Source organism: Juglans regia, chromosome 2 (assembly GCF_001411555.2).
Source record: "Juglans regia cultivar Chandler chromosome 2, Walnut 2.0, whole genome shotgun sequence".
NCBI lineage: Eukaryota > Viridiplantae > Streptophyta > Magnoliopsida > Fagales > Juglandaceae > Juglans > Juglans regia.
Window position 1 is genome coordinate 32,839,063 of NC_049902.1, and position 27,127 is coordinate 32,866,189.

The following is a 27,127-nucleotide window of genomic DNA, read 5'->3' on the forward strand; positions in this document are numbered from 1 at the left end:
TGGGTTTACTGTGGCACTCGGTGAGAAACAAAAAAAAAAAAGCCTTTAGTGCTACTAGATTCGAATCCTTTACGTCTGATACTATTTAATTTTTTTTTACTTTTTGGTCTCTAGTCGTCACTACAACACTTTTCCCCCCTTTCGCTTCTGGGGTTACTTCATGCAGAGGCATTATTACCCTCATTTTTCTTCAATATTGCTCCAACCTTAAGCTGAGATGAACAGGAGATCAAGTTTCTCTTCAAAACAATCCGGTTTTCTCCTCAACGTGAAGAAAATGAGGCTATTGTTATTAGTGACAAGTAAAATGTCAAGAGCAGGTGCAAGTTTAATCAAGGTACTGGCGATTTATTCATTGTGCCAATATCTTCACGGACGAAACGATATCATATTTTCACATTCATATCGAAGTCAAATAGAGTTGGTATATTCCACCTACTCTCGTATGATGGCTTTACCCAGAAAGCATATAAACAAACCATTTTCCCAAGTCTGAATTTCTGCTGCTATTTCATCATCACAATAATGCAGAAATGTCAAAGTTAACAGCAAAACTTTTTTATCAGTCCAGTACGGAATTTGAGGTCATTAACTAGCTAGTTTAACACATAATAATAGCCTTCTGGACCTCTGGTTATAAACACAGGGCCTTTTCGGTATTCAATGGTTCTCAAGTTCCTCCGGCAAAGACCTTCTTTAGATGCAGTGAGAGCCTTCATTCATAGCCGGTGGGGTTTGTTTCATCTGCCGGTGGTTTCCTCCATGCAGTGTCCAAGAAACGTATTCATTCGGATGTCATGTGAGTCTGATCTTCATAAGGCCATGTCCAGAGAATCCTGTGATGTTAATGGAATTCCATACAGACTATTTGCTTGGATCCAAGATTTTGATGAAGAATTTGAGCCTTCATCGGTGCTTGTGTGGATCTTTCTTCCTGGAGTCCCCATTAATTTTTTCCATTCTTCTATTCTTAAGTGTTTAACAGCACCGATAGGGAAGTTTATAAGGCATGATAATTCCACCATCTGCGCTACCAAAACTGACGAAGCCAGGGTCTGCATTGAGATGGATTCTTCAAAAGATCCCATTTCATATTTCTGGCTAGGACGACCTGATATGAAAGGAAGTCGAAAACAAGAAATAATCTATGAAACTTTATCAGCATACTACTCTGTTTGTAAATGTCAGGCACATAATATGTGAACTTGTCGTAATGGCAGTGATACTAAAAAGAAACAGAAGGGAGGGCAGATATGGGTCAAGATAGGAGAGAAAACAGGGGCTGAGGGTTTACAGAATATGCACAATGCGCTGCCAGAGGTGGAGGATACCACTTTGATTTCTAATGATATTGTGGTGCAGGAGGTTTTTGAAAATTCAAACGATGGTGAGTTTGCGGTTAGGGGTGATAATGATGTTACAATTATTGAGGGTGGAATGAATTGGGTTAGGAAGGAAACAAAGAAGGTAGTGGAGGTAGAAATTAATCTAGAGGATGGTCCTAGCAATCGAGGGCTTCAGAAGGTTTCAGCCATGGCTGGAAATAAAGAAGGAAAAGAAACAGTAACAAAGGAACAACAAATGGTGTTAGTATCTGATGGAAAGCCTTACCCCGCAAGAAAGCCTCAGATGGAAAAGTCAGTGTAGCATGATTTCGGGTGAAGTGGTAGAAATTCTAACCTTGCACGCAATTGCAGACGTCTCTGCAGTTAGTAGCCTTTTGCAAGCTGCCGTCGTAGAAGTGACCTCTTCGGGTGAAATAACGGGTGTATGTCAAAACCTCAAGCCATCAACCTACCAGGGGACCAAGTGCAGGAACCACATGCATGTGTGTCAAAAATCCATCGAGAGCAGTGTTTCAAATACCATACCGTATCAGCCGGTACGGTCGGTATTTACGGTACTAGCCACTGGGCCAATACAGGTATTATATATATTTCGTATCGACCCAAATACCGGCCTATGTTTCGGCCGATATTTTGGCCTTTAATTTTTTTTTTCATTTTTTCAAACTACATGCTTATTTTTTTACCCTCAATTCAGACTATGTTATTTATAATTTATATATATGTATTTATATATAATTTATTCATATATAGATTATTATTTTTGAATATAATTTGTATATATATATATTTATATATATATAATTTATTCATATATCGACTATCCCGAAATTGTACACGAAATGATACCGATATTGAAATATTTCGTTCCAGTGCCTTGACCGGTACGGCGTCCAGTACGGTATTCAAAACATTGACTGAGGGATCTCAGGGATTCCATTCCAGTTTGCAGCAAAGGTTTTGGATGAGGACAACTACGGAAAACAGAAGGGGGAACTGTTGAGGCAAGTGGATTTTGACGTGGGCCAACAGGTCTATGGACCTTTATTTGCTCAAAAGGGGTGAGTGAGGCTTGTGCCAACCATGGGCCCTTATCTGCAGGACAAGCTAGTGCCGAGTATGGGGAAGCTTACAGTGATCAAGTGGTTCAAAATGTAGATGTTGAAATTGCTAATGAAAAGGAATTGTCCGGTGATCTTCAATCCAATCTGGAACCTGATCGCGATAGACTTATGGAAGATATTAGAAAATAATATTGTACCGACTCAGAGGGACCAAGTCTAGCAAGTGGAAAGATTCAGAAAATGAGCTCTACAAGGGCGGTAATCCGCCCCTCAAAATTTAATTTATGATTAGGCCCATTATTTTTTGGAATATTAGAGGTATGGGAACTTCTCAGGTGTGGTTGAAAAAAATTTATAAAAAAAGTATAGGCCCAATATCTTAGCAGTGGCTGAACCTTTTCTACTTGAGGCAAAAATACCTGATTATTTGGGCCGGTTTAGCTGTGATTCTTTTGTCACTAATGAAGCTCACGGTGGAAAAATCTGGCTGTTGTGAAACTCAGTTGTATCAGTTCAATAGATGGAAGGGTCTAATCAATATTTTACGGTGAAAGTTGAGGAGAATGATCATGTTTTTCTTCTTACCATTGTTTATGCTAAATGCAATCACAATGAAAGGAAAACCCTTTGGGAGAATCTTGAGGCTACTCGTCATGATACTTTTCCGTGGATTCTTTGTGGAGATTTTATTATCATAAAAAATGACTCGAAACACAGAGGCGGCCGCCCTCACTTGTTTGCAGCTATGGAAGACTTTAGCTTGTGCATTAAGAATTGTGGATTACTGGACATGAAGACCAAAAGACCAAACATGACTTGGTGCAATGACCAAGGTGGTTTGGCTTGCAACTGGGCAAGGTTAGATCGTTGTTTGATTGATTCTAATGCTTTTAATTGTTTCTCTAACATTTTTTCTCAAGTGTTGCGTTGTACTACCTCTGATCACTCCCCTTTGGTTATCCAAATGGGTGAGGATCCTTTCAGATATGGGCCTAAGTCCTTTCGTTTTCAATTTATGTGGACTGATCGTATAGATTTTCTTCAATTTATGGAGGAGGTGTGGAAGCAAGAGGGATCTGGGTCTAGGCTTATTAACCTATTGTTTAAATTAAAAAGGTTGAAGGTGGCTTTTAAGGACTAGAATCAACGGGTCTTGGTAGGACTAACCTAATCATTAAACAATTAGAGCAGCGTATTGATAATCTGGAAAGTCGTCTTCAAATTTGTTTCAATGATGAGGATGATAACAACCTTGTTGAGTCTAAGTTGGAGTTACTAACCTGGATGGGTAGAAAGGACACTTGTCTGTCTCATATGGCCAAGAAAAGTTGACTTAAAGATGGTGATCAAAACTCTAAGTTCTATCATGCCTATCTGAATGCCAAAAACCATAAAAGAATTAAGGAGATGAGACTGGTGGATGGTACCTCTTTAGATTCACCTTTTGATATTCACCAGGTTGCTGTTGACTATTTTAGAAATTTATTGGGTCAAAGTAATCATTGTGACTTGCCTAATTTGAGTGAGTTGATCTTCCCGGTTATTTCTGAAGAGGAGAATTTGTCTATTTGTCGAGTCCCCTCTCTTGAGGATGTTAAGGATGCTCTCTTTAGCTTTCCAATTGATAGTAGCCTAGGTCCTGATGGTTTTGGCTCGAGTTTCTTTAGAGTGTGTTGGGACTTGGTTAAAGATGACATTTTGGATGCTTATTACTGATTTTTTTTCACAATAAATCTCTCCCCAGATTTTACACTGCATCCTCTATTGTTTTAATCCCTAAGGTTGATAATCCTTCTGGTTTTGATATGTTTAGGCCCATTAGTCTCTGCTCTGTGATTTATAAGATTTGTGCTAAGATTATAGTGGGCCGTATGACGACTTTGCTCTCTAAACTGATTTCCCAAGAGTAAGGGGTGTTCATTCTGGGCCGCAGTATTTTTGAGAATATTACCCTCACCCAAGAGATAGTCCACTCTATTCATAAAAATACTCTATTCATAAAAATACTAATGGAGGCAATGTTTTAGTTAAGCTTGACATGTCTAAAGCTTATGATAGAGTTGAATGGAAATTTTTACTCCATGTCTTGACTAACTTTGGTTTTTCACCTCATGTCTATGAATTAATTAAGGCCTGCATATCTTCTCATTGGTACTCCATTATGATGAATGGTATCTCTTTGGGTTTCTTTAAATGTGAGAAAGGCTTGAGATAAGGTGACCCTCTATCTCCTTATTTGTTTATCATAATGCAAGAGGTGTTATCTTGGCTCCTCAAACATTATTTTGAGAATGGTAAAATTGGTCAATTTTCTCAAGTCAGAGGTACCCTTCTTATCTCTCACCTTATGTATGTGGATGATATTGTGATATTTGCTAACGGTGGTAAAAAATCTCTGAGTAACTTGATGAAAGGTCTTGAACCTTTACGGAGCTTGGACGGGTCTAGTGCTCAACAAAGATAAAATTGTTATTTATTTCTCCAAGAAAATTCCTATCCCTAGAAAGCTTTCTATCCTTCGCATGATTGGTTTTTCTAAAGGCTCTTTCCCATTTAAGTATTTGGGTGTGCCTATAGTGGTGGGGAGACTTAAGGTTTGTCATTTTGGTGATTTGCTTGGGACTGTTAAAAAAGAAAATTGCGGGTTGGAAAATGAAAATGCTCTCAGTAGGTGGGAGAACTATTCTCCTGCGTCATGTCTTATCTAGTATGGCTATCCATCTTCTTGCTGTGTTAGATGTTCCTAAAGCCGTTCTTATGGTATTGAATAAGCTCCTAAGCTCTTTTTTTTTGGGCGATTCTGATGGAAAGGTTAAGAGGAAGTGGGTTTCTTGGAAGCATATTTGTAAACCTATTGATGAAGGTGGAGTGGGTATTAGGGATTTTGGGGATATTCAGAAAACTCTTCATATGAAATTTGCTTGGCGCCTCATGTAGGGCCATTCTTATGGGCAGAATTTTTTAGATGCAAGTACATTAGGAACAATCATTTATCTCTTTTGGTGCCTAACAAGGGGACCAGGTTCTGGAAATTTGTCGTCTGCAATATCCTGGAAGTCTTAAATGGTTCTAAATGGATTGTGAAAGAATGAAATATTTCGTTCTGACATGATAACTGGGAGGATGAGGGCCCTCTCAGTCGCCACTTCCCTATGATCGAGCAACCTCTATTGAAAGTTAAGGAGTGCCGGATTGATAATAGGTGGGATATTCATCTATTGGAAAGACTTGTGGGTCACCAGAAAGCTTCTGATCTATATCAGTTCTTGGCGCGAAGGAAGGAGGGGAGTGATGTTTTAATTTGGCTAAAAGATAAGGGTGGGATCTTTACCACTAAAAATGCTTGGGATTTTGTCAGGGTTAGGGCTCCTCCTCTATTTTGGACTCAATGGACCTAGCATACTAATTTCCTAAGAAAATTTCTATTATGATGTGGAAGGCCACTAACAACTGCTTGAGTGTTGATGACAAGGTCAAAATGGTTAGTATTCCTATCGTCTCTAAGTGTAATTGTTGCTCTATTAAGGACTTAAATCATGTGCTTTGTACTGGTGATTTTGCCAGACACATTTGGCGCTTGGCTGTTATTCAACTAGGGGTGCATATGGGAGTTTTTCAAACATGGCAGGAACAAACGAACTTTTGGTTTCACCGTGCGGGCAAGTCTTCCCAATTGAGGATTATCTTTGGGCTTCTCCTGTCTATCGTCTATTGGAAACTATGGGATAGGCGCTGAAAGCCAGATATGAAGACAGAGCAGAGAGCGCTGACTCGGTCTGGCATGTTATTAAAATATGGATTTGCCGTATTATGTAACTAATCATGAAAGTGTTTACAATTTCCAACAAGGATGTTGCTATCTTACATAGATTGGAAATCCCGATCATACCTCCCAGAACCAAGAAAGTTTGGGTAGTGAGATGGGCTCGGCCTCCCCTGGGCTGGGTTAAACTTAATATTGATGGAAGTAGTTTTGACAATCCTAGGCCTTCAGGAGCTGGGAGTGTTATACGTGATGATTGTGGGAAATTACTTGCGGCCTACTCTGTGTTCTTGAACCAGGGCTCTAATAATTCTACTGAGATGCGCAGCTTGCTGGAAGGGATTAGTAGATGCTTCCTAGCTTGGATTATAGAGTGCATCATGTTTTTCGTGAAATTAATGTTGTCGTTGACTTCTTTTCTAAAAGGAGAGCTGAGAGTTTAAATTCAGACTAGTCTGGTGAGCTTCCTAGTCTTCTCAGAGGCCTTCTCTGCATGGATAGAATCGGTTTATCTTATTTGCGGATATCATAAAGGTTCTCCTTGGTAAGTGGTTTTTGGTTTTACTGTCCTATTTATTCCCAATTGTATGTATTTTCTTTTCTCCCTTGCAGGTTCCCTTTCTTGTCTAGGTCTGTTACTTTGCCTCGACCTGTACTGTTTTGGTATTTTGTTTCCTGATTTTTCTCACTTGCAGGTTCCTTTCTTGTCTATGGCTTTTTTTGGCTTCGACTTGTACTGTTTTGGTATTTGTTTTGTTTCCTGAATGGTTTAGTTTACGATGCTTGGGTTTTGGTAGCTTGAGTACTTGTATCCCCTAGGTGTCCTGTCGTAACCACGATTTTCCTCTTCCACAAGTGAGGACAATCAATAAAATTTGGAGTATCATCTTCTTCCTTTAAAAAAAAAAAAAAAATACCTTACCAGATTTAAGTGCCCATGCACATATCTATAATCTAGAAGTAAAATCAGCCAAATCGAATCATGATGCTATAATCATTTTACAATGCATGTAACATAGTCAGCAAAGAAGTGTATTATTATTTGGTATCTTTATTATATAGAATGATGATTAGAGGATAATAAACAATGCGATAATGAGAGGAGCAGATGCAAAGCCACTAGAAAGCCAAGCTTTGGGAACAAGCATGCTTCAATCGTGTATCCATAAAGGATAATACCAATGGCCCTATGCCTTGAGTGAATGACATGACTGACTGCAATATTGGTTGGTTGGCTGGTTAGTGGAATAATGCTGCATACAACCAAACTTCTTCACCTATATCTTTGAATCTTTTTATGTCTTCTTCCATACTTAAACATGCCCCACATGAACTCACTTATATTATTAATAGATAAAGGTGAGGGACTCTATTATTTGCTTTTTTATTTCTTTAATTGTTAATAGCAATATTGTTTCTCTCTCTCTTCTTTTTATTTTTATTTATTGTCTAAAATTAAAGTTGCCAATTCTTGCTACCTTTCTATAGATTTGGGTATTAAACTACTTCTGTATTGTGCCTGCACCCGTCATATAATGTAGGCAAAAAATTTTATTTATTTTTTCTCAAAAATCACTATGGTATTTTGTTACAGTTTTCCTTCCAGCTGTCTGGCTATGTTGAGAATTTACAGTGTCCTTCTACCTTCAATTGCAGCTTTTAGAATTAATCAGACAAAAGACTAGTGTCCTGAAAAATAATTGAAGATATGGGCCACGACGGATATTTCCAATTTTCTTTTTTTTTTTTTTCCTGAAAATTGAAGATCGATATGGAGAGCACAGCAAAAACATGAGCATGCAATGACAGTGATCACCTTTGTAATTTCTCCTACGTTTTCAACCCTCCTCTCTCTCTCTCTCTCTCACACACACACACACACATTTAGGATTATCCCGATAAATAATTGGCTGATAAGCCATGTAACTTAACCTACCCTTGACTCTCTGGCCGGCAAGTTAAGATTCAGTTGTGTAAATCAAAAACTACGAAAACATCATGTGGTGGGTTTTGAATACTTTGCCCACTGAACCTCTAGAACATTTTTGCTCTGATTCATTGGCGGTTTCTCGTACATGGTTTCATTAGAAGACAGTTTCAAGTCCAAAAACCCGTACTTCATCAGATCAAGCAGTCCCAGTGGGCAAAACACGACCGACCATTCATGGTTATTAATTTGGTTCTTTCTCATGATGCTTTTGCCCTCCTTGTCAGGTTGTTTCATGTAGTAAATTACCATCTTACTGAGTAATCAATACATATTGCTGTCTAATCATTGAATCATGGAAAAAGCTTCCGGTGTTTGTGTTTCAGAGACCCCAAGATCGGATTTCAAAATTCATGAGGTTGCTCAGAATAGCTTCAGATATGCCTATCAACTTTTGAGTAGTATTTCTGGTCAGAATCTCAAGAAAAGAAGCATTGAGGAAATAAGCCCGATTGCTGAAGCTGCAGAAAATGAGTTCAGAAAACTGCTTACTCTCCTTGAGGGATCAATGTCATCACATTTTAGAAGCATCAGGAAGGGTCCCTTGCCGAATTACCGCGGAATAAACCCTGTTGAGCTGATGGATAGTCCAAATTCTATGCCCCAAGATTTTTCATGCAATTCAACTCCAGTACCCTGCATGGTCAGAGAGTTATTTCCCCTTCATAGTGATAAATCAGTTTCTGCTTTGATTCAGAGCGACAATATCAAATTGTATAAACAGAATAAGGCCCTGCAGCAATGTTACCCTGAAAACAGTTTTGCTGCGACTAAGCCTATCATGGGGCTGAACGAACTCTCCAAACAGCCTGTCCCTTCTTTGATCAGTATGGATGGAAGCATGGATAAGCAGACAATTTACTACTCATCATCAGAAGTTTTGGCTTCTAGGAATGAAGCTTCCTTGTTATCTTCCATGGGGAAGTTTGGAGTGCAAAGTGAAGCTAGTACAAGATCCGTAGCCTCAACTGATGGATGTCATTGCTCAAAGAGAAGGTGTTTCCTCTCTCAATTTCATGTGTACAAAATACAAATTTCACTTTCACCTCCTTTTTTGGTTTATGCACGTGACACTTTTTATGGTTCTAGACATTGAACAAAGATTTCTGTTGTCAAGAACTAGAGTTTTTTTTTTTTTTTTTTTTGCAAAGAAAAAAAAAATTTGTCTCTTGAGTCTTGAAGGATACAATTCGAAAGTCCAACACTTGAAGATACGCCTGACTTGCTATCTGGTTGTCAGCTGATAATGATTGTTAATGATGTTTCTTATCCTCTTCTTTTGAGGTTTACCATACAGGAAACTGCGAATAAAGAGAACTATAAGAGTTCCGGCATTAAGCAATAAACTAGCAGACATACCTCCTGATGATTATCCCTGGAGGAAATATGGGCAGAAGCCCATAAAGGGATCTCCGCATCCTAGGTATGTCCATGTTCCTTTTCTTTTTCTGTATTTAGTTTAAATATTCTCCTGTATTTGATTATTGGTTATTCCTGAAAATACTTGAGGTTTGACAGTTGCGAAATTTATTTCTCTTCTGGGTCATTCAGGATTGTGTTCTGTGGAGCCTAGACTCTCTTTTTTTTTTTCCCCTCCATTCATAACCACTCTGGCTGTTATACTCACGCCTTCACATTTATGGTTCTATAGCAAACCTATCTTGACTTATGAATATTCGTCTGCACCCACCCTTTTCAGAGTTCTAAGGTTACGCTGCATGGGCCCTGTGATATTATTTCTGACTGGTGTGTTTCTTGGTTTGTCTTGGGAAGGAGCTACTACAAATGCAGCAGCGTGAGGGGCTGCCCTGCAAGAAAGCATGTGGAACGATGCGTGGAGGATTCTACCATGTTGGTTGTGACATACGAAGGGGAGCACAACCACTCGAGAAATGCCTATCACTCAAACCCCATCAGCACGTAGATTAAATCTAGAGGATGCCAACATTTTCCTGCTAAGTGGAACTGGTTTAATTTTGCATCTCTGAGGTTCCTGATCTTCCCATTTCCTTGGAATTGAAAAGACGGCCTGCTGGTGGATGATCAGAGTAAGCATTGTCAAAACTTATACAGCATGAGCATGAGTACACACACTCCTGATCAGTGGCTTAGTGCCATGCATGGTGATGGTGTTTGTTTTCCCAATCTAGTGCTTCCATATAAGACATATATTCTGTTTATGAAAATTTGAGCTTGTGAAAATGGTGATCTTCTGTCTCCTCGTGGATGAGAGACGAAATGATTTTATCCACCATACTAATTTTTCCTACCTTGAGTACGGTTTAAGATTAATCACCAACGTCTTAACATTAAAATATTCTACACAGCTAGGCATTGTCGCAGTGTCATTAAGGCGAGTTTAGACCGTTCACAACCTCTTTATGCTACAAATACATTAAACATTAGTAACGATGAATAATTTTTAAGACAAAATAGGCGTTGTAGAGGCAAAAACAGGACAATTCGTTACGTTTTCATACGATGATGTTTCGTTTTCAGAAGTCATTTCTTCTCTCTCTCAATTGCAAATCAAGTCAAAGTACAGCGACAAACTTCACTCACGCACATTTCAACTAGTACAAAAATACAGTTTAGAAAAAAAAAATCTATACTTTTTTTCAAACAACTCTTCAATGATTATAACCTAACACTAATATTCTACAAGCAAAACCAATGAAATACCACTTGGGCTTTTAAAATACTGGATGGAAAAAGGGCCTTTGTTGTTCTAACTGGGTTTTACGTGCAAAGTAAAAGCTAGACCTAGATGACCCAAGTGGGCTCCCAAATTTAAGACCTCGAAATGATTATTTCATCTTCGGTTCTCCATCTTGGTTTAATACATTATTCAGTAACTATGTGCCAGGTATGGCTTAGGCCCATTTAAAAAGCCCAAAGGTTCACACTTCATTGTTGTACAAGCTTAATTTACAGTAGGCCCAGAAAGTCGGATCAAGGTAATCTCAAATTCTTGCTCATATTTGAGTGTCTTAAATATTAATACTAAAAAGATAGACACATCCGATGTATCTTATATAATTTATTGTTCGAGAAATATTTTTAGGAAAATAATAAATATTATAGGGTCAACTTAATGTGTATTTCCCTCTTCTACTTCAAACAGGAGATATTTTTCTAGAAATAGTACTTCATATTCTTCTGTATTGGACATTGTCTGCCTATTCGCATATCAAAAACTCTATGTGCAATCATTTTTGTATATTATTTGTGCACTCCATTAATATGATTGGTTCCGTCATTTTTTTTAATATAAAATAACTACTTTAATCAATCACATGATCAGTAGAGTGCGTAAGGAATACACAAAAATGACTGCATATATGTAACATAATAGACATATATATTGTAAACCTCTAGGCCAGCCTGAAGGGAAAACGGCAGAGGGGTGGGAAAAATAATTGGGACTTATTAATTTCCACCTGATTAAGGAAAGTATATATATACACGTATGTATATATTTCCTTTTCTTTGCGAGATTTCTCACTGCTACAAGTGGCTATTTGACTACAATTAATTCCAGACATTGGATACTCAATTTGTGGAAAGATTATTCAAGATCCTCTTATCATTATCTATATCCTAAATTGAATCTTTTAGGGTCCTTTAAAGATTTAAGCGATATGATTTGATATATATAGGGAATGAACAGATGCAGTACAACTACTAGAAGGCGTTATGTAAAGTTGGGCACCCACCATCATGTCATGTATTTCTTCTCAATCACTAGTGATGCTTAAATTGTTTGGTGGTAGGTCCATTATATATGATAGCCTATGCTTTTTTTTCTCATAAGCAGGCAATCATGGCATTTTGGGGCGCATCGAACTCCATCATTAATCATGGTAGATAAAGAAATTTAATTTACATGGTTGAAAAATGTCTTGGAATCCATGTATATATATATATTAAGATTATCATGATTATCCTTTGAAAGAAGCTTTTTTTCTTATCGATTATCATCACACAGACATCATTCATGACAAAGAGGCAGATCAAGATGGTTAATTAAGTCTGGGTTTAATTATAGTCGTGGTAGAATACAAGCTGGTCATGAGGTGGATGCAATATTGCAATTAAGATTAATCTATCGAGCATTAACATTAGAGATAACACTACAGATTTTATAATTTATAATATATATATATATATAGGATTTATAGCTTATGAATTAGGGGCACAAATCAAAGTTAGTACGTATCAAAAAGCAAGTCAAAGCAATATTTATTACATCGGTGATGCCCGGCCGCTACATTTGCATGAATTAATGCCGATCGACTCGTCTCGTAAGATTTTTGTAGTAAAATTTATAGTGCCTTAAGTATTTATTATATCGGTAGCATTTTCTAAAATATATTATATAGACATACATCACGTACGTGACACTCTTATTTTATCATAAAATATCACATGTATTAAGTCGCCAATCATATTTCAAAATAAACTATATGGATATATAATACACGTACGTACTGATCATCTTTCACGATCATCAGAAGGTGAAAACCATGCATGCATGCATGTGGGTCAACGTATTTTTCTCCACAAGCATGATCAAATAATTTAGATAACCAAGATTAATAACTGATCTCTTCATTAATTTGTAAGTAATGCCTTTTCATTCCTGATCTCTAGCTAATTAATTAGTGCATGTTTGTGATGCATGTATATCATGATCACGTTATTATTGATAACGCTGTCATCATCGTGTACATGATCTAGCTAGGGATGTTATAAAATGATTGGTTTGGAGGGTATATGTACATTCAAGCATGGCATTCGCATGGTCATCGTACGTCTTGATCAATGCAAAAGATCCTTAATAATTACTTGTTACTGCTAGCTGCATATTTTAATATTAATAGAGAAAAAGGTTAAAATGTAGTTTTCACTTTTAAACCTTGTACCAAAAATTATTCAAAGAATAAATATTTATACATATTCAACATATATGCTCTTATAAACCAAAATTCGTAATAATTAATTATGTAGGCTTAATTCGAGGAAAATACTCTGGCATTCACACTACACGCGCGCAGAGCATGCATGGTGTCCATAAATGCACAGATAAATGAAATTAATTTCATGTGTGGATCATGACATCTACTTTATTTGATGGTCCTGCAGAGATCATGAAGTATGATCAATATTATGGGGGAATTAATTAAATTAATGTTTTAGCTAGGATATATATATATATAAATCCCTTGAAGTCATTCAACCGCGGTCAGTCTGATCAGCTAGCCAAAGAATAATAATATAGTAAGTGTACAAACAAAGATATAATTTTATGAGGTTATCTTTTCCTAAGAGTAATCATTTCTCCGTGGACATGAAAAGAAAACTTTCCGTCTATCATCTGCTGTAGAGTTCAATCTACCATCATTCTGATACAAAAATTTCACCTTTTAAAGCTAGAACAGCCAACTCTTTTTGTCCATTAAATAAAGCTAGCACACCAGCTCTACCGGACCTAATATTTTATTTTCCTGTTTGTGCCCCCATCCGCATTAATGTTTTCTCTTTATCATATATAATACGGGTAATGCTATATAAATATTGTATAATCATTTTAAAAAAAAAATTTAAAATTTCTTATTAAAAAATTAATTTTTTTTATATACATTCCTTATTTATTTATTTTTAAAATGAGCATACAGTACTATACACTCACTACTATAATTATCATTTCTAATATAATACTCGTGGGAGGTGTGTTTTTCCACTGGGTCCACGCACATTATAATTTATTCTTGCTGATCACAGTACTAGTACGCGGGAAGGAAACCTTTATACATGTCAACTTTCATGATTACGGTTGGCAATAGAAGAATTTCTAAAGGTAAAAAGAAAAATGAAATGTGTTTTTTGGACGAATTACGTAGTTCATGACTCTCATCAAGATGAACTTGCATGCTCTAATTAATTAATTCATAATATAGCTGTTTTCACCAGGCAAAAAAAAAAAACCCGTACGTATTAAAGAAAGCAAAAAGCCCATATGATGTTCCCATGGCGTAAAAGAAGATTAGTGTTGTGGCCTTGTGTGGTTCTCGATCGAAAGCAACTCTTTCAGGAAGGTTGTTGCAAGGATATGCATGCATATGTGAATAAGCTTCACGAGTACAGCATACAACTTCTGCATCGGCGTGTCATAGATATACAGGGAAAATAATATTGATGCATGCCTTTTTATATTTTTATTATCTTTTTCGTCATTATTAGTCTCATAATATACTATTTTTCCGGTTCGTTCACTTCAATAATATATATATATATATATAGAATTTCATCATATACTATTTATATAGTAGCTCTTTCTCGATCGCATGCAGTAGTGGTACTTCTAATTAAAATGCACACGCAATCTATATATATATATATATATATGAATGATAAGACTGATCGGTGAGAAAACAGCGAGAACAGAAAAAAAGGGAGAAAATTTCCTGGTGGTAAGGAAAAGCTACCAAAAATATCATTCTTTTATATTCTCTTAGCTATATGTATATATGTTGTCCATGTACGTACGTACATGACTATTAGACTATATATAATGTTTGCTACGTACGAAGTTCGCACCAGTAATGCTGAGGAAGCTTCTGTTATATATTAGTTTTTATATGAGCAGGAAGCTTCTCTTATTGGGTACGTGCATCCAATATTCATCAGTATTAAAAATAATCTCACCAGATCTTTCTCTAGCTAATTCTGATCATGTTTTAGCGAGTCCCGCTTAGATAAAACACTCTCAACTCATCTTATCTCATCATTATAATTTTTACAAATTTTTATATAAAATATAATAAATAATTTAACTTTTTTAAATTTTAAAATAAAAATAATATTAAAAAATAATATTCTAACAATATTTTATTCAACTCATATAAAATCATCTCACTCCAACTCATTACATCTCATTATCCAAACGAGCCCGTATAATTAATTAATCATAGGCCAGACTGAAGACAAGACGAATAGACAGATCATAAGCAATAACCTTCATATATAATATAGTACATTTGTAATTTGATTAAATGTCTTGCCTATAATGATACTGATGATCATCAAGGGTTCATTTTCTTTCCCTTTTGTTTTTTCTTTCAATCCTCCTCGATCTCTTTTAATTTGTATCAGCATTAACAATTGACCCCCAACCCCACCTAACACCATGCATTTGATCATCACCACCGTTCTATGATGGAATATTTGGCAGCACATAACTTCTTCTGAGCATCTATATATTGATCTCAGTACGTAGCTTAATTGTGAAGCGAATTATTGCGTGTTTATATGAATTAATTATTAGCAGTATGCATGATGATCGTTTAATTTATATATATATATATATATATATATATATATATATCATCAGTACTGGCTATCTAGACAACATAACTTGACTATATGTCTTTCTTAATGTAGCATATTTAATTTAATGAGGTTGAAATCATGATAATGTTGGGACATATAAGATGGTGGAATGCGTGATCTCTGATCTTTGCCTCAAAATTATGATTAGTTAATATGAATTAATTAAGTTGGAATGGGAGAGAGAGAGAGAGAGTAGAGCTTTTTTTTTTTTCTTTAATTAATGGGAAATAGACTTCATTTCATTCAATGAAACCAAAGTTACAACTATGATTGATAAATACAAGAAAAAACTTAGATTACAAGCCAAACTACTCATTTGTTTGGAGTTTTTTTGCACACAAATTTTTTTATAACAAACATTATCTTAACTTCTATAAACTCTCTAATGATTAAACATTATGAGATATGAGATAAAAAGTAACTCTGTAAAAACAAAATAACTATTATTTTTCCTTAGGAGCTCGATCGGTTGGTTAATTAATTAGCTTGAGGAAAATTAGGCCCCCACGATCGGGCTGCTTTAGTTTCACTCTAATTAGCACGAAAATGATAGAATTAATTGATTAACTAGTAAAATGCAATTAGGCCAGTCCAAATTCCATATAAATTTTTCGATCATGTAGGCATAAATGGGGTGCTCCAAAATTATTGATAGAAACAGATATTTTAATCCTTGTTAATGCCTTGAATAGTCAATTTGAGTTTCTAACTGATTTTGAATTTCTACTTCAAGATATTCGAAGGATGATAAGGAGATTTCAAGAAGTTCAAGTATTGCATGTGAATCGACTTGGTAATATGGTTGTGCATCAGTTGGCAAGACATACATGGGAGGTGAGTGATATTGAGATGTGGTGGGATTTTTATCATTTTGTAAGTCGAGCTATTTGGCTTGATAAAAACAAAATTTGTAAGGATACTATTTAATTTCAATAAATGATGATATGGTTATCAAAAAAATAATATATAAATATATATATATATATATATATATATATATACACATTGATCGATATTAATTGGTCAAAAGAAGTTTTCGGTCGGTTTGGAAGTCTCTTCGCCAAGAAATCACCAAACTGAAACCATTATGTTAATTACCATTTTTTTATTTTTTTAGGAAGAGGGACGATACCCCATTTTATTATTAACCATCTCTTATGATAGAAAAATACATTTTACAAGCAATGTAAGATCTTTGAGAATTACATAAATTTCAAAACTAAAGCTCTTGTAAAATCATGCATTCTAAATAAACAAAAAAAACAAAAACTATTACTTACATTGACTGTTCCAAAGTATCTATTATAATAACAGAAATAATGCAAATATTCAAAAGTACTATTTTCATATAAAATTTGGTAAACCAAATTTATCGATAACAAGGTTTGTACAATACTTAGGTAATTGTAAAATAGAGGAGAAAGATAAAGTAGTATCTGAAACTCCAAGATTAGTTAATCTATTTGTCACAGCATTATATTCTCTCTATATATACTGCACATCAAAACTTATAAACCTATTAAAGTCAAGTATATATGTCCTCGGGAGGGCTTTTCTGATTTTTGTACCAATTAACTTCCAGCAATGCATCCGACTCAACAATAAAATCATAAGAACCAAGCTGGTAACACAAAAAAAGATCGGAAATCTCGACAAAAATATTTGTATCAATCCTCAAATAAATAGAGAAGTCATATATAAACGGCCCATGATAGCGATTTCGAATAATATCACCACAGCCAGCAAACATGGTGTTGCCCACTTGCCCTTTGAGGCATCAATATCAAACTAAACTTTTTTGGTCAATATTAGTCTTGAGCAATGGAATTCTCAAGAAATTTAAAATAGAAACATCACCCAACCTCAGTATGCCTCTTGATGGTTTAGTCATCATATTAATTATTGCAACCATTTTACAATTTTCCAAATAATACAAGAAGCAAGTATAGGGTTTTTTTTCATTGTTACTGAGTTCTATCAACGGTACTGCATTTTGACTATTTTCAGTGACTGAAGGGGCCAGTCTCGTCCCTCTAATGGCGGATCTACATAGGGCTGGCCCGGCTGGGGGCAAAATTTTTTCAAAATTCAAAATAGCCCCTAAATTTTATTCATAATTCTATGTTTATAGGGAAACCCCCCCCCCCCCTTCCCAAAAAAAAAAATTATAATTTCTGTTCCCATATGCTTTCTAAAATTTTGTAGAATTTTAATATACATAGAAATATCTCTCTCTAATTTTTTCCGATAACTCTTAGATTTTGTATAATTTCTATATATTATCTATTTTTAAGGATGTAGCCCCACTAAAATTAAATTAAAACTAAGATTAGGAGAAAAATTAAACTATAAACATTAACCCCAAAGTTTTTTATTATACAATATTAAGTTTCTTAATATAGGATCCAAAGTGAAAATACAATAAAACTATTTAAGATTGATGATTTATATGAAAAATAGTGTAAATGTTTTATCCTCTAAACTTCATTGAGCAAGAAAAAGTTTATTTAAGGTCTTAATTGTAGAATTTTATTCTTAATGCGACACTAAAATAGATAGATTTTACATGAAATTTAATAAACTAGCTTACATATTAGAATGAAAGATGACATTCTAAAAGATCACTTGATAGTACTTTCTATGCATTAAATAATTTTTAAGTATTTCATATTTACAAAAATAACAATAGATGAATATTATTCTATAAAATATTTTCGTAAAAAATCTAAAACAGACATTAATTTGTATTTTTAAAATTTTATTTCTATGCTATATGACAAATTATCGAGATTTAATTTTTTATATAGATATATTTTATAATTTTATAATTTTTTTTTATTTTACATAAATATCTACAGTAAAAAAATTGCCCCCCTAAAAACTTCCTGTTATACCTTGGGCAATATCCAATAATTAAAAAATAAAAAGAAAATAAAAAGAGAAAAAAAAGTGCAGTACCCACGACGATGACGACCTCATCGTATCACAAGTATCTACTTCCCTCAGCTGCTTGCGTGTAAAAAAAAATTAGGAAAACCAGAAAACCGGTCCAGGTCCAATTTGGGTTCTAGACTGGACCGGTTCTATATAATATATATTTTAAATTATCTTTTTAATATTATATATAATATATATAATAATATAAATTAATTTAAAAATAAACTGAAATTGATAAATCACATTAATTGAAAAAAATCCTAAATATCAAAATATTTGAATTTATATACCAAAATTGTAAATAAAATCACTAAAATATTATTTATAAAAAAAAATAATACTCAAATATTATTACCAAATTTTTATGGCCTAATAAATTCTTAATATATTCTTTTTGATAAATACATAATACATTAGTAAATTAGTAATACTAATATACATTAGTATATAATGTATATTAATTATAATTTACATTTTATTGCCTAATATTAATAGTCTAATACTATATGACTATTAGCAATATACTTTAAGTCTATATGTAAATTAGTATATATATTTTAAAACTAGAAAATTGGATCGAACTGGACCAAAACTGGTAAAAATCGGATATACTGGTTTAGGGAGTAACCGGTGTGTAATCGATTTTTGAAAATATAAATTAACTGATACATAGTAATTCAGTCCTAAACTTTGTCCTAAATTAGACCGATTACACTCCTATTTGCATGTGTTTTACATTGTGTTTTATATGTGGAACTAATTTAGATAGTCCCATGCACGCATTCTATGTTGTGTTTGCAACTTAACTTGGATTTCATTCACTTTTATAAAAAATTTCATCTCATTTGATCTAATTGTTATAATTTTTTTAAATTTTTATATAAAATATAATAAATAATTTAATTTTTTTAAATATTAAAACAAAAATAATATTAAAAATATATTATAATAATATTTTATTCAATTTTTAACTTTTATCTCATCTCATCTATAAAAACAAGCAAACTTTAATTATATCAAAACATTCTAGATATAGATTTATCTTCTCCAAGCCCGCCTGTATATCTTTGTGAGAAGTAGCTAGCTATTCAGACCGATAATTTAATCGAGTAAGTCGATAGAAAATGAATTTTTTTTTATTATTTTTCTTTCTTTAATCATTTTTAAAAAAATTTAAAAAATAAAAAAAATCAATTCACTAATAATCGTTTTTTTAATCATTAAATAAAAAAATAAAAAATAAAATCTATCATTTTTATCCATTCAACCAACATTTTCCTAATGAGAATTCTAGCGACGTATGAGAATCTCATCCCATGGGATACCGACAGTCAAATACATTCATGTAAGCTACCACTCGTTTGCTACCATGCAACTTGCAAGATGGGGCAGGCTAGGCTGCATTGCCCAGTGCATGCCATAAACATGCATGGAGTATTCAGAAGGAACACTTGGGTGGTTCTGCTGGATGATCATCTGCGCATGGATTCTATTGATGGATGTGTCGGGAGAAATGGAAGGAGACAGTCGGGACAGCAAGATCTCTGGGTTGTCTTCTAAGAAGATATCCCTATTTATGTTGCCACCAAACACTTCCGACCTTGCACCCGTTTTCAGGCTTAGGGTACCCTACCCCAACAGCCTCTCCTACAGTAGTACTTCTACTATCCTAGCTAGCACCGCTTCACTGTACCTTTATCCAACCACTGGGCTTCGGGATTTGTCCTGTTCAGAATCTTCAGATTTGAGAACTTGGGTCTCTGTTTCCCCCCTTCCCCGGACCCCTAATATATATAATAGATGCTAATAAATTCAAAAACAAATTGATTGGATAGACTCCACCGTACTTCTACTTTATATTAATTAATAAAAACATATTTTATTTATACTTTAGCTACATTTTTTTTTCAAGAATCATTGTTTTTTTTCCCTTCCTTCTAACGCAGATTTTTTTAGAGTTCAAGCATGCATGTATGTTGTTTCAAATTATTTTTATAAGATAAATCAACTCTAAAATTTAAAAATTGAATAAGAAGTTCACGAATCCTAATTTTATTTTTTCGCAAAAGGTTTTCTGTTTTTTTCCCCTGTATCTATCTATTTTTTATACGTGCTCTGCATCGCCGGCCATTTGAGTTGGTAGTTATTTAAAAATGATTTTCTGTTGTCCAGTGGAAAATGAGACAGTAGTACTCTCCTGTCAAGCGACAGTGGTGCATGGTAGTCACAAGTTAACAGAAGCAAGCATTTTAAATTTCGAGGGCCAGTCAACTGGATTTATCTAAACATTGCTTGGAAAAAACAATTATTAATAATTTAATAGTAGCAGGTACAAATGCTCACAGAAAGCAAATCAAATTTACAAATTAAAGAATTGGAGAGAATCGTTTAACTTTAATTCACTGTGTTAAATTCTCACGTTGTGTTGTTCTCCTTTTAACGCTTGTCTTGGGTGCTTTTCCCTTTACCCTTTTTTGTGCCATTACGTCCCACGTCCGTCTATTTTGCACAGCATGAGAGACAGGGTCATTGTTGGGGTGATTTTGTGGGTTGCTTTCCAACTTTACACGAGAGTACAAGTTACTGGAAGAAGAGACCATTTTTTATCCCACCTTGTCTCCGGACGAAGTCCCCCACGCATGCCATATGGACCATGCATACTCATATCTTATTCCAAAATAAAAAAGAAAAAGCACTTTACTTTGATCTTCCGAAGAAGAATGAAAAAATACTTGAGAGCAAAAAAGTACTAATAATGTTAGATATAATTATAGATTATATAAGCTCTATGCATTCTTTTTAAAAAAGAATAGATTCAACTATTAAAAAAATTTTATATTTACTTTTTCTTTTAAAAAAAAAGTACGTGATGCTTACACATTCCATAACTGTAAATATCATTTCTCTATTTTTTAACTTGTGATTATGTAGATTAACTTGAAAATAACAGATCATATAATCGAATCAGTCGCATTCCATAACTGTAAATGTCGTTTCTCTATTTTTTAACTCGTAATTATGTAGATTAACTTGAAAATGACAGATCATATAATTGAATCAGTCGGATTTATATAAAGCTTAATTAATTATATCAATCATTGTCCTATAGTTTGGGTGTTAGTAACACAGTCAGCAAATTTTATTCAAATATTGTGGTGTCTAATCCAACTTGATTCAATAAAAAAAGGAAAAAAAAAACACATTTTCAAATTAATTAAAAAATTCTTACAAGTGTGAAGTATCATCAAATATTTAGAATTATCGATCTATGCTTGATCATATAATCAATGCTGGTATTGTTAAGGTCTTTTGAACCAGATGGTATAAGGCCTTGTCTTCAAATGGAAGAACCAAGTTCGATTCCCCTCCCCTGTATAAAAAAAAATGTTGGCATCAATATTATCACCATCCTCCTACACTTACAATGCTAGCTAATTATCGTTATCAGCACTTCTCACCAAGTTATCATTGATAGTAATGACATCATCAAAATTAATATTATTGTGAAATACGATGACAGACAAATTAAGCAAAAGTAAATATAAATAAATCAATCACACGATACAAAAGTAATGTGATTCAATAACATGCCTACATACATAGAGCTACAGAAGATTTTATTATACTGAAGAATCACAAAATACAACACTTTGTGGCGAAATCTCATTATTCATAATACTAGGACATATTGAACTATTCATTACATACATATTATAGTGTCATATGGAGATTTTCACTTTTTTTATATTATTCGCTTTAACGGAGTGTTGAGCGTACCTCAAGCAAGATATATGTATACGTTTGCTCGAGTTACTTGTCGAGCAAGACTCGGATGAACTCTCTGCTTGAATTTTGCTCGAGCCACCTATCGTACAAAAGTCGAGCAAATTTTTACTTTGCACTTTTTCTGACCACAAACAATATCAAAAATATCATCGGCCCAAGCCAAAGTGAACATGACCCCCTCCTTGAAAATTCTCTAAAAAAATCATAACACATTTTTGCCAGATCGAATCATCAAATTGGATCTAAACACCAAAAAAATCAGATTCTACAAATCTAACAAATATCACGTTAATAATCTTGTAATGAGAGCCTTCTTGAATCCTAAGAATCCTTCAAATATGGGAAAGATTTTATTCGACAAGCTGGCATGGGATACAGATAAAATCATCATCGCAAAATCTCATGGACACAATTACTACCTAATGCTGAAGATCAATATGATTATAATTACCCCGTTGATAACCTGGCCTCTCATATTTCACGCATGCCAAATAAATACGTAGTGATAAATGATAAAGGAATTTGAGCGTAGAGGTCTAGGGGACCTTTTATCCACAAAATCTTTGTTTTGAGCTGCCAGATTATTTAATTTGCATCTTTTCTTGACTTCTAGATCTAATGGCATGCCAGTTCTCAAAAGGAGGTCTTTTTCCCTAGCTAGGTTAGCTCGTTCTCACAGAAAGCCTGCCTAATCAGAAAAGAGGAAAAAAAAAAAAAGTTTAAAAAATATTGCCCAATATATAATTAATGTATAATAAAATTCCATATATAACGGTGCAGAGAATCCGCAAGATTCGACTAATTATGGTCCAAAAATCTACTTCTTTGTTGCAAACCCCAAACAGGATCTTGTCTGAAAAGTAGTGCATGTTTTATATATATGCTGGTCATGGGAAGTATTGGGGGCACCCTCCCAGCTTAGATATAATATATACTAGCTAGTTGGTAAAAAAATAATTTATAATTATTCCATCTTTTATAATTAATATTCATCAATTTTTTTAATAATTATTCTTTAATTATTTTTTAACCATACATGCATTAAAAATTAAAAAATAATTTATTATTTTTATAAATTTTATCTGTGATCTGACGTTCCATCATCTTCCGATTTCATAAATGCATATAATTAAGGAGTACTACTTCAGAATCGTGCAATATTGAAGATTCATTCACGTGATCATTAATTACAAATATATATAATTTCTGAAAATGAAAAATAAAATCAAAATAGATTTTCTGGAGGATAACCACAACTCTTTGGGAGTAATTAGAAACAACAAATTAAACGTCGACGCGGGGGACAGACATGATCAGACTGCATATGATGATGATCCTCTCGTTAAAAGGGTGCCCTAGATATGATAGGCAACAAAAAAGAGTGCTCCAAACGGCCTAAAGTCGCTGTCCAATTTAAGGTTATATATAAAGTTTGAAGATCTTGTGCAGATTATAGATTTCTTTGTTGTTTTGTCATCGATCACTTATGCATGTTGTTAGCGCAGAGTTGGGGAGCTGGATCCTGTGTTGCCATTATTTTTAGGAAGGAAAATGATTATTAAATATGCATGCTCGTTCATATATATATATATATATTTTAATGATTATGGAAGTGATTATAAGTGAATTTATATATATATATATATTAATAATTAAAGATATTTTAAAAATATTTAAAAAAAAAAAAAAAAACTCATCTGTAACAGTACTGTTGACCATAGCATTATACTTTAAGGAATGCTAGCTAGCTGCATGCAACGAAAAAGGGATATTTGGGTTAATGTGAAAGGGAAGAGAGTTGCCCACAGAATATTACAACGCAGATTTGAAAGCAACCCTTGATATGCAAAGATACAGAGAGATGGGCAGATCATTGTCAGAGAGCTGTAATATTATTATTATTATTTGGATGATTTCTTAATTTTGGGTGTCTGGCCGCAACTATGGTTACAAGTGCTTTTGGATGCATGCCAGCTTCACTAGGCCAGGCAGGCAGGCATGCATGCATTTGGGATAATTAATATTTGCATCTCCTTCTAATTTTAAACATGAACTACAAGTATTTTCGCATATCATGTTTGGTACAAACTAAAACGACATGATAAATTGTGTGTATATCATTATTTATTTATATATATATATATAGATATAGTGATACGTACATACCTAAATATTTAAAACTATTATATATGTCTAGTCTAATTATTAAATACGTACCCTAGCCTGCTGATATTGAATGAGCCTGGAGAATTAGGTTAGAGGGAATAGTACCAGTTATATCAACGATTAAGATCAGCGCTCACCAGAAGCATTAATTCAAGGATAACATGCATTAATTCTGCTTGTACTTGGCTGCCAGTACCTCACATGCAGCTTGTACCATGCATGCAGTACTGGGTGTACGCCCATGACAGCTCGATAATGACATAATCAAATTAATTTCGAGAAATATATATGTAGCCTAGCTTAATGATAAGGTACGCCGTACGCGTACGTAGGTAGTTACTACTCTCTCATGACGACGACGAGGAGAAGGAGCTCAAGACTTTCTTTGTACAAATTGAGGATGTAACAAGTTTAACTTTGAGGAAAATGATCCCATGCATGCATCTCATGATCTTTCTAGTCATCATGTTCTGATTTAATCATGCATTAAAGGAATTAATTCTACTAGCACTGCACGACAATATATACGATTAATTTCTTATATATTTGACCATGTCAACATGAGTAAGTTGGGCACTAAATAGGAATTTATTTGAGTTTTATCGGTTTGTCCGTTGGTGTCACAGCGAAAGGACAATGCGAATCATGGACAAGCAAGGAATCCATGCACCAACTTATAATATTAATTACTGCATGTCCTTATCGCTACATGATGTTCTTTCAATTCACTATGGTCAGAAGAGACAACAACCAGAAGATAGATCCGCTTTATTTATCTGGATTTATTTGCGCGCAGTTCGTTAATTAATTATTATAATAAAATAAATTTAAAGTAACATATAAAATTACGTGACCAATTTATAAATTTATTTTTATATAATCTCATTATGCGTATAGTTCTTAATTTTCGTATGTATATTAAAATATATATATGTATATATATAACTTACAAGAGTTGCAACACATTAAAGTTGTGCTAGCTTTGATGTTTGAGAATAATTTAGTGTATATATTGGCCTGACATTGAAATAAGATCTTTCCTTTGCCCCCACCACCTTTTTGAAACCCATTACTTGCTTGCATGTTGCGTACATCAGAATGTGGTGAATATTCATTGAGGTTGTAAAATCGGATAATTATTTTACCCTTTATTTTATAAAATAATTATGCGTAAAGAGTTATATTTTCATTATTTTTCAGAAATTAATCATTACTACCCGAGTGTGACATTAAATATTGATCCTAAGATAATATACCAAGTCGAAAGAATTAAGGTGGGAGCATGCAACGAAAGTCTCACGAAAAACAGACAAAAAATCAAAGTATATACAAAGTTGGCTGTAAATGGCTGTGCCTCAGAGCCAATATTCATCATTATTATTAGTCACGTACACACAGTAATTAAGCAACAGTTATAGGCTTCTACAGCGACATGCAATATCCTCCTCTTCTTCTTCTTTATTTATTTATTTATTTAAAAAAAAATTCGAAGAAAATGTTTATTTTACAGCAAACCTTAAATTCCAATGTTTGACAACATAAATAAATTGAAGTTTCTCATTTTAAATTATTAAGTCAATTACAATTACAATATTCTTTCAACTTGAAATTTAAGCAATCGACTTAATTCTATATTATTTCATTTTTATTGTATTTAAATTTAATCGTTTTCTTTTGTTTTTTTACTTTATATGTCATCATATAATCACAAGCAAATAACTTATATAGAAACCAAAATTAAACTTACTGATAAGATATAAATAATTAATTAAAACAATAATTAAAAATTTAAAAACTTCTATCATAAAAGTACCAAAGCTAAGAAGAGAAAAAATATTTACAATCGTGAATTATATAACCGTCGCGTAATCTCTTTAAAAAAAGTTGATAAAACACGAGACTCACATGAAAAAATTAATTTTTTAATAGTAGATCTTACTCTTTTTCAAAACAATTACCCAATATTCACGCACTTCACGATTATATGTAGAATTACTCATCTAAGAATCTCATCCATAAAGGTAAATCTCATAAAACAATAATCCATCATTTTAAATTTTTGAGATAAATATTAATTTTTGAAAATATCATATAGCGATACTGGTTTGAATTACTCAACACTTTTAATCTATTTAATTAAATATTACACAAAATTAATAGGTCATCATTTCACAAAGAGAAAGTATTTGTATAAGTTACAAATAGAGAAATCTTATACAAGCTCTTGTAAAAAAGTATACTCCACTTAAAAATATGTAAAAAAACTATTTTTTATCAGTAAAACTCACTTTTTTACAGAAAAAATTTATATAAAACTTGTCTATTTAAATAGCATTGCTATTTCACAAAACACGACCCTTTTTGAATAGTAAAAATATTTTATTTTATTTCATAATTATAATTTTTTTAAATTTTAAATATTGACATAAAATATAATAAATAATTCAAATTTTTAGATATTAAAATAATATTATTATTAAAAAATAATATTTTATTTAATTATAATATTATCTAATCTCAATATCCAAACCGCACCAAAATATAAACATATTGTCGGAAGAAGACTATGGTGAGAAAGAGGGAGTTTGCGTTATAAAGGCAGTGAGGCACCTCGTGATACCTCTTTTTGTATTTCATTGCAACCTTTTACGATCCCTCTCTTTCTTTACTTATCGAAAAGATTTCC

At 33.5% G+C, this 27,127-nt stretch overlaps 1 protein-coding gene across 2 annotated transcripts; it reads left to right on the forward strand.

Annotated features, from left to right (window-relative positions):
• The first annotated feature begins 7,972 nt into the window (after positions 1–7,972).
• Positions 7,973–10,401, forward strand: LOC109010633 (probable WRKY transcription factor 15). 2 transcript variants are annotated; one of them, XM_018991520.2, is made up of 4 exons: positions 7,973–8,387; positions 8,487–9,156; positions 9,458–9,583; positions 9,934–10,401. In XM_018991520.2, the coding sequence occupies exons 1-4, from the start codon at positions 8,249–8,251 to the stop codon at positions 10,082–10,084; spliced, it is 1,086 nt and encodes a 361-aa protein (XP_018847065.1). In that variant the 5' UTR covers positions 7,973–8,248; the 3' UTR covers positions 10,085–10,401. The 2 variants fall into 2 exon arrangements, with proteins under 2 accessions (XP_018847065.1, XP_035543427.1); XM_035687534.1 differs by having other exon boundaries at positions 9,860–10,018.
• Positions 10,402–27,127: the final 16,726 nt, after the last annotated feature.

Excerpts from the sequence above, each read along its gene's own strand:
- LOC109010633 (XM_018991520.2), top strand. The coding sequence starts at position 8,249 with ATGGTTTCATTAGAAGACAGTTTCAAGTCCAAAAACCCGTACTTCATC. Across the intron at positions 8,388-8,486 it reads GCTTTTGCCCTCCTTGTCAG|AGACCCCAAGATCGGATTTC; the intron begins GTTGTTTCATGT and ends TTTGTGTTTCAG. Across the intron at positions 9,584-9,933 it reads AAGGGATCTCCGCATCCTAG|GAGCTACTACAAATGCAGCA; the intron begins GTATGTCCATGT and ends TGTCTTGGGAAG.